At 45.5% G+C, this 8,718-nt stretch overlaps 1 protein-coding gene across 1 annotated transcript; it reads left to right on the plus strand.

Annotated features, from left to right (window-relative positions):
• The first annotated feature begins 1,472 nt into the window (after positions 1 to 1,472).
• Positions 1,473 to 8,337, plus strand: LOC138641657 (zinc finger protein 271-like). The gene is made up of 3 exons (XM_069729217.1): positions 1,473 to 1,579; positions 6,154 to 6,216; positions 6,356 to 8,337. The coding sequence occupies exon 3, from the start codon at positions 6,406 to 6,408 to the stop codon at positions 7,564 to 7,566; it is 1,161 nt and encodes a 386-aa protein (XP_069585318.1). The 5' UTR covers positions 1,473 to 1,579; positions 6,154 to 6,216; positions 6,356 to 6,405; the 3' UTR covers positions 7,567 to 8,337.
• Positions 8,338 to 8,718: the final 381 nt, after the last annotated feature.

Consider the following 8,718-nt stretch of genomic DNA (forward strand, 5'->3'; position numbering starts at 1 on the left):
GACGCTGTATTATTATAACACTATTACGATATAACGGGTGACGCTGTATTATTATAACACTATTACGATATGACGGGTGACGCTGTATTATTATAACACAATTATGATATAATGGTCATTCCTGTATTATTATAACACAATTACGATATAACGGGTGACGCTGTATTATTATAACACTATTACGATATGACGGGTGACGCTGTATTATTATAACACAATTATGATATAATGGTCATTCCTGTATTATTATAACACAATTACGATATAACGGGTGACGCTGTATTATTATAACACAATTATGATATAATGGTCATTCCTGTATTATTATAACACTATTACGATATAACGGGTGACGCTGTATTATTATAACACTATTACGATATAACGGGTGACGCTGTATTATTATAACACTATTACGATATAACGGGTGACGCTGTATTATTATAACACTATTACGATATAACGGGTGACGCTGTATTATTATAACACTATTACGATAAAATGGGTGACGCTGTATTATTATAACACTATTATGATATAACGGGTGATGCTGTATTATTATAACACTATTACGATATGACGGGTGACGCTGTATTATTATAACACTATTACGATAAAACGGGTGACGCTGTATTATTATAACACTATTATGATATAACGGGTGACGCTGTATTATTATAACACTATTACGATATAACGGGTGATGCTGTATTATTAATACACTATTACGATAAAACGGGTGACGCTGTATTATTATAACACTATTATGATATAACGGGTGACGCTGTATTATTATAACACTATTACGATATAACGGGTGATGCTGTATTATTAATACACTATTACGATAAAACGGGTGACGCTGTATTATTATAACACTATTACGATATAACGGGTGATGCTGTATTATTATAACACTATTACGATATGACGGGTGACGCTGTATTATTATAACACTATTACGATAAAACGGGTGACGCTGTATTATTATAACACTATTATGATATAACGGGTGACGCTGTATTATTATAACACTATTATGATATAACGGGTGATGCTGTATTATTAATACACTATTATGATATAACGGGTGACGCTGTATTATTAATACACTATTATGATATAACGGGTGACGCTGTATTATTATAACACTATTACGATATAACGGGTGACGCTGTATTATTATAACACTATTACGATATGACGGGTGACGCTGTATTATTATAACACAATTATGATATAATGGTCATTCCTGTATTATTATAACACTATTATGTTACACTGAGGGGCTCTTTATTATTATGTGGGTATATTGGGTGACTGTGACATGTCAGGACTCGGGCACTATCACGATTCTCCCTCAGGATCGGCGCCATCAGCACGTCGCGCGGTTTCCTGTCAGTGCAGCCCCGGGCCGCCGCCTCAGTCTCCTCACACAGAAAGGCGGTGGGCGGGGCGAGCAGTGACGTCATGGCGCAGGATACGTGCAGTGTCGTCACCTCCGGTCTCTTTCTCTCGTCGCCGCTCTCTTTGGCGCTTCATCTTCTTCGCCGCGCGGTCGGAGGACACCGCTCTCCGGGTGGGTGACCGGGACGGAGCGATTGTCGCCCGCGAGTCGCCTTTCTCCGGCTCTAGCGCTGTAGTGCCGGCTATCGGGGCGGTATATCACCCTGTACAGGGCGCTCCGAGCCAGGGCACTGCGTCCGCCTACAGAAAGCGCGGCTGGGAAGGCCGAGGCGGGAGGCGGGGGAACGTGGTGAGCAGACGGAGAGCCGGGCGGCCGAGGAGCGAGCGCGGGAGGGGTGACAGGAGACAGGCGGGAGCCGAGTGCGCGGGAGGCGGGAACCCGAGAGCTCAGCGCGCACACCGGGACCGCGCACAATGCCGGCAGCGTCCGCACCACACGGCCGGCACCGGTCACATCCGGGGGCTCACGAGTATGTGCAGGGAGAGGCCAGCAGAATAGTGAGTGCAGCTCTGGAGGAAAATACACGAGCAGTAATGTAACGTATGTACACAGTGACTGCACCAGCAGAATAGTGAGTGCAGCTCTGGAGAAAAATGCACGATCAGTAATGTATGTACACAGTGACTGCACCAGCAGAATAGTGAGTGCAGCTCTGGAGTATAATACAGGATGTAACTCAGGATCAGTAATGTAATGTATGTACACAGTGACTGCACCAGCAGAATAGTGAGTGCAGCTCTGGAGTATAATACAGGATGTAACTCAGGATCAGTAATGTAATGTATGTACACAGTGACTGCACCAGCAGAATAGTGAGTGCAGCTCTGGAGAAAAATGCACGATCAGTAATGTATGTACACAGTGACTGCACCAGCAGAATAGTGAGTGCAGCTCTGGAGTATAATACAGGAGGTAACTCAGGATCAGTTATGTAATGTATGTACACAGTGACTGCACCAGCAGAATAGTGAGTGCAGCTCTGGGGTATAATACAGGAGGTAACTCAGGATCAGTAATGTAATGTATGTACACAGTGACTGCACCAGCAGAATAGTGAGTGCTGCTCTGGAGGAAAATACATGAGCAGTAATGTATGTACACAGTGACTGCACCAGCAGAATAGTGAGTGCAGCTCTGGAGTATAATACAGGATATAACTCAGGATCAGTAATGTATGTACACAGTGACTGCACCAGCAGAATAGTGAGTGCAGCTCTGGAGTATAATACAGGAGGTAACTCAGGATCAGTAATGTATGTACACAGTGACTGCACCAGCAGAATAGTGAGTGCAGCTCTGGAGTATAATACAGGAGGTAACTCAGGATCAGTAATGTAATGTATGTACACAGTGACTGCACCAGCAGAATAGTGAGTGCAGCTCTGGGGTATAATACAGGAGGTAACTCAGGATCAGTAATGTATGTACACAGTGACTGCACCAGCAGAATAGTGAGTGCACCTCTGGGGTATAATACAGGAGGTAACTCAGGATCAGTAATGTATGTACACAGTGACTGCACCAGCAGAATAGTGAGTGCTGCTCTGGAGGAAAATACATGAGCAGTAATGTATGTACACAGTGACTGCACCAGCAGAATAGTGAGTGCAGCTCTGGAGTATAATACAGGATATAACTCAGGATCAGTAATGTATGTACACAGTGACTGCACCAGCAGAATAGTGAGTGCAGCTCTGGAGTATAATACAGGAGGTAACTCAGGATCAGTAATGTATGTACACAGTGACTGCACCAGCAGAATAGTGAGTGCAGCTCTGGAGTATAATACAGGATGTAACTCAGGATCAGTAATGTATGTACACAGTGACTGCACCAGCAGAATAGTGAGTGCAGCTCTGGAGTATAATACAGGAGGTAACTCCGGATCAGTAATGTAATGTATGTACACAGTGACTGCACCAGCAGAATAGTGAGTGCAGCTCTGGGGTATAATACAGGAGGTAACTCAGGATCAGTAATGTATGTACACAGTGACTGCACCAGCAGAATAGTGAGTGCACCTCTGGGGTATAATACAGGAGGTAACTCAGGATCAGTAATGTATGTACACAGTGACTGCACCAGCAGAATAGTGAGTGCAGCTCTGGAGTATAATACAGGATATAACTCAGGATCAGTAATGTATGTACACAGTGACTGCACCAGCAGAATAGTGAGTGCAGCTCTGGAGTATAATACAGGATGTAACTCAGGATCAGTAATGTATGTACACAGTGACTGCACCAGCAGAATAGTGAGTGCAGCTCTGGGGTATAATACAGGAGGTAGCTCAGGATCAGTAATGTAATGTATGTACACAGTGACTGCACCAGCAGAATAGTGAGTGCAGCTCTGGAGTATAATACAGGAGGTAACTCAGGATCAGTAATGTATGTACACAGTGACTGCACCAGCAGAATAGTGAGTGCAGCTCTGGAGTATAATACAGATGGTAACTCAGGATCAGTAATGTATGTACACAGTGTCTGCACCAGCAGAATAGTGAGTGCAGCTCTGGGGTATAATACAGGATGTAACTCAGGATCAGTATTGTAATGTATGTACACAGTGACTGCACCAGCAGAATAGTGAGTGCAGCTCTGGGGTATAAAGGTAACGTCACACTAGACGATATCGCTAGCGATCCGTGACGTTGCAGCGTCCTCGCTAGCGATATCGTCCAGTGTGACACGCAGCAGCGATCAGGCCCCTGCTGTGCTGTCGCTGGTCGGGGAAGAAAGTCCAGAACTTTATTTCGTCGCTGGATCTCCCGCTGACATCGCTGAATCGGTGTGTGTAACACCGATTCAGCGATGTCTTCGCTGGTAACCAGGGTAAACATCGGGTTACTAAGCGCAGGGCCGCGCTTAGTAACCCGATGTTTACCCTGGTTACCATCGTTAAAGTAAAAAAACCACTACATACTTGCCTACCGCTGTCTGTCCCCTGCGCTCTGCTTCTCTGCTCTGGCTGTGAGCACAGCGGCCGGAAAGCAGAGCGGTGACGTCATATAGGTAAGTATGTAGTGGTTGTTTTTTTTACTTTAACGATGGTAACCAGGGTAAACATCGGGTTACTAAGCGCGGCCCTGCGCTTAGTAACCCGATGTTTACCCTGGTTACCGGCATCGTTGGTCGCTGGAGAGCTGTCTGTGTGACAGCTCTCCAGCGACCAAACAGCGACGCTGCAGCGATCCGGATCGTTGTCGGTATCGCTGCAGCGTCGCTTAGTGTGACGGTACCTTAATACAGGATGTAACTCAGGATCAGTAATGTAATGTATGTACACAGTGACTGCACCAGCAGAATAGTGAGTGCAGCTCTGGGGTATAATACAGGATGTAACTCAGGATCAGTAATGTATGTACACAGTGACTGCACCAGCAGAATAGCGAGTGCAGCTCTGGAGTATAATACAGGATGTAACTCAGGATCAGTAATGTATGTACACAGTGACTGCACCAGCAGAATAGTGAGTGCAGCTCTGGAGTATAATACAGGAGGTAACTCGGGATCAGTAATGTATGTACACAGTTACTGCACCAGCAGAATAGTGAGTGCAGCTCTAGAGTATAATACAGGATGTAACTCAGGATTAGTAATGTATGTACTCAGTGACTGCACCAGCAGAATAGTGAGTGCAGCTCTGGGGTATAATACAGGAGGTAACTCAGGATCAGTAATTTAATGTATGTACACAGTGACTGCACCAGCAGAATATTGAGTGCAGCTCTAGAGTATAATACAGGATGTAACTCAGGATTAGTAATGTAATGTATGTGCACAATGACTGCACCAGCAGAATAGTGAGTGCAGCTCTAGAGCATAATACAGGATGTAACTCAGGATCAGTAATGTAATGTATGTACACAGTGACTGCACCAGCAGAATAGTGAGTGCAGCTCTGGGGTATAATACAGGAGGTAACTCAGGATCAGTAATGTAATGTATGTACACAGTGACTGCACCAGCAGAATAGTGAGTTCAGCTCTGGGGTATAATACAGGATGTAACTCAGGATCAGTAATGTAATGTATGTACACAGTGACTGCACCAGCAGAATAGTGAGTGCAGCTCTGGGGTATAATACAGGAGGTAACTCAGGATCAGTAATGTATGTACACAGTGACTGCACCAGCAGAATAGTGAGTGCAGCTCTGGGGTATAATACAGGAGGTAACTCAGGATCAGTAATGTATGTACACAGTGACTGCACCAGCAGAATAGTGAGTGCAGCTCTGGGGTATAATACAGGATGTAACTCAGGATCAGTAATGTAATGTATGTGCACAGTGACTGCACCAGCAGAATAGTGAGTGCAGCTCTGGAGTATAATACAGGATGTAACTTAGGATCACTAATGTATGTACACAGTGACTGCACCAGCAGAATAGTGAGTGCAGCTCTGGGGTATAATACAGGATGTAACTCTGGGTCAGTAATGTAATGTATGTACACAGTGACTGCACCAGCAGAATACTGAGTGCAGCTCTGGAGTTATGAATTCATGTAGTTTGAATATTTGCATGCATTACCACCTCTACTGGTGCTTTACAGCTTTACAAGATATAAAATGTAGCAGTTATCCATGATTACTATGTGCCTGATTATTGGAACTTTCTGACAATTGCCGTATTAATAGAAGTCTGTGCCGTTGTTTAATGTCAGTCTCCTTTCTTTCCTCAGGGTTGCCTCCAGTTCGGAGCTGTGATCCCTGTTGATCATTACTGAGGGTTTTTTCCACTTCTGGTGAGTTCCTTACTCTGTGCTGTAGTTTATATGTGCAGCTGTATAAATGCCGTTTGCTTTTAGTGAAGTGGAGATGATCTTGTGGATCCTCAGAGCAGTCGCCAACTTAACCTGATTTATCATCTTCTCTTAATTTCAGCTGTCCTTATAGAAGCGGCCGGCAGGACGCAAGTCTGAATTCCCAGGAAAATGGACGACAGTCCCACTCATGTAGAAACTATTGACGTCTACATTGAGCCGGACCCAGAAGAGGAGGAGGAGACAAGAAGGCCGGTGAAGAGATCACGTAGGGACGAAGACTTTGTGCCCCTAGATGAGGAACTGGATGAGGACAACATTCATGATGACGATGAAGATAGCGACTACTCTCCCCCAACCCACGGGAGGAACCTGAGAAGACGGAGACAGTATTACTGCTCGGAGTGTGAGAAGTGCTTCAAGCACAGCGCCTCTCTGGAAGCTCACCGCAAGATTCACAAAGCCGAGAAGAACAACGCATGCGATGTCTGTAACGCTCGATTCCTCTCCAAGTCCGACCTGATGGTTCATCGCCAGAGCCACCAGCAAACTATGCCTATGGTGATTACTCCCATTAATTCCATCAATCCCATCAATACGATCAATACTATCAATCGTATTGAAGTTCCAGTGACCAACACTATCATCATCCGAACCGTGACCGAAAACGATATCTCAAGTGCCAGCAACAGCCCCCTCCTGCTGTCGGACGACAAGCCTCATCAGTGCAACTACTGCGAGAAGAGGTTTCGAGATAAGTCCATTCTGGAAGCCCATCAAAGGATCCATACTGGGAAACTGGCCTACCCATGTCCATTGTGCGATGAGAGCTTCTCCAAACCGGCTCTGCTGGCGGCTCACAGCAACATCCATCGCGAAGGAAAACCCTTCCATTGTGACCAGTGCGAAAAGAAGTTCAACGACCAGTCTCTTCTTGTCGCCCACAAGAGAACCCACACCGGGGAAAAGCCTCAGAAGTGCAACCATTGCAACAAATGGTTCCCGAACCGTAGCAGCCTGGAAGCTCACGGCGAGTGCCACCTGAAACCCAAACCCTACCAGTGCCGGCACTGCGAGAAGAGCTTCAACGACAAGTCCCTGCTCATCACCCACGAGGGAGTGCACACAGACACTAAGCCCTTCAAGTGCACTCAATGCAGCGAGAGCTTCTTCCTGAAAACCCAGCTGGTCGCCCACCAGGCCACTCACGCCCCTGACAAACCCTTCCCATGCAACCAGTGCGAGAGGAGCTTCAACAAGGAGGAGACGTTGCAGGCGCACATCCGGGTGCACAACATGCAGAATGCTGAGAAGCCAAAATCCTTGAATTAATTGCTTTTACACTCAGATTTTAATTTTCAAGCCAACCCCCATCATTCTTCCAGCGAGCCGTCCGATGCCTTGTTCATTGGTAATGTTATCTACTTGTCCACCATGTAAGCGAGAGGGCAAGGAACTTTCCTATAGTTAATCCATATACGCGCTTACTGGACGGGGACGTCAGCCGGAGGAACTGGTGACACTCCAGGGGTTTTGGATGGAGAGAGTTGCATGCCATCCGGTCAACATACTAGACCTCTCCAGTTGTAGATAATAGTACTCAAAAAAAAATTTTTTTTCTTGGATGGGGGGAGGGAGGGAGTTACTTTTTTTGGAACCAGTCACAATGCAAGGATATGAAATTTCGGGGACTGGTAAAGAAAAACTGGACATTTATCGAGTGCTTCTGAGATGGAGACGCATGAGGTGAACGAGCAGCTTGAGGGCTGATTTTCTCATTGACTTTAATCATCTTTGTGCATTTTGCTCTGCGGCTTCATCGATCACTACGTTCCGCAGCGGAGCTCGTCGCCTTGGTTCTCCTTTACTGGAGGTTTATGCTAGTAGCAGTTAGTGAGGATCTATTTACATAGTAATTCGGGGGCAGAAGAGGAAGAGAAAATAAGATTTCATTTCAGTCCGTACGACTCACGGAGAATTGTTTGTTCAGCTTGTTCTATAGTTTCCACTTGATCTGAATTCTGTGCATTTCCAGTGATCTGGAGCCAACGCTGGGTGTGTGTCATGGGCTCTTCAATAAAGTTGCTTTAGTTGTTTTTTCTACATCGTCTCTGGTCTTATTTTTTTTATATATGTATATATTCCACAACACTTTGTAATTCGGGGGATGCAAGTAGAAGAAAAATCAGATGAGTGAGAGTCCTGCTCACAAGAGCTGACAATCCAGGAGGAGAGAGGTGATAAGAGAAATAACTCTGCAAAGTGTGAAGGAGGCGAAGGGCCACAAGATCAACCTCAACATTCCCGACGTTGGCCATCCTAGTATTTCTTCCTAATATGTCGTTTTCTGGTGGGGCCAGTCTATGCCTGACCATTAGTGATGAGTGAACGTTCTAGGACGTCTTATCCGAGCTCGTACATTATGTTCTAGTTCCCGCGGCTGCATGACTTGTGGTTGTCAGACGCCTGCGCACAGGATCCCCT

The sequence above is a fragment of the Ranitomeya imitator genome, chromosome 6, assembly GCF_032444005.1.
Source record: "Ranitomeya imitator isolate aRanImi1 chromosome 6, aRanImi1.pri, whole genome shotgun sequence".
Classification (NCBI taxonomy): Eukaryota; Metazoa; Chordata; class Amphibia; order Anura; family Dendrobatidae; genus Ranitomeya; species Ranitomeya imitator.

Excerpts from the sequence above, each read along its gene's own strand:
- LOC138641657 (XM_069729217.1), top strand. The coding sequence starts at position 6,406 with ATGGACGACAGTCCCACTCATGTAGAAACTATTGACGTCTACATTGAG.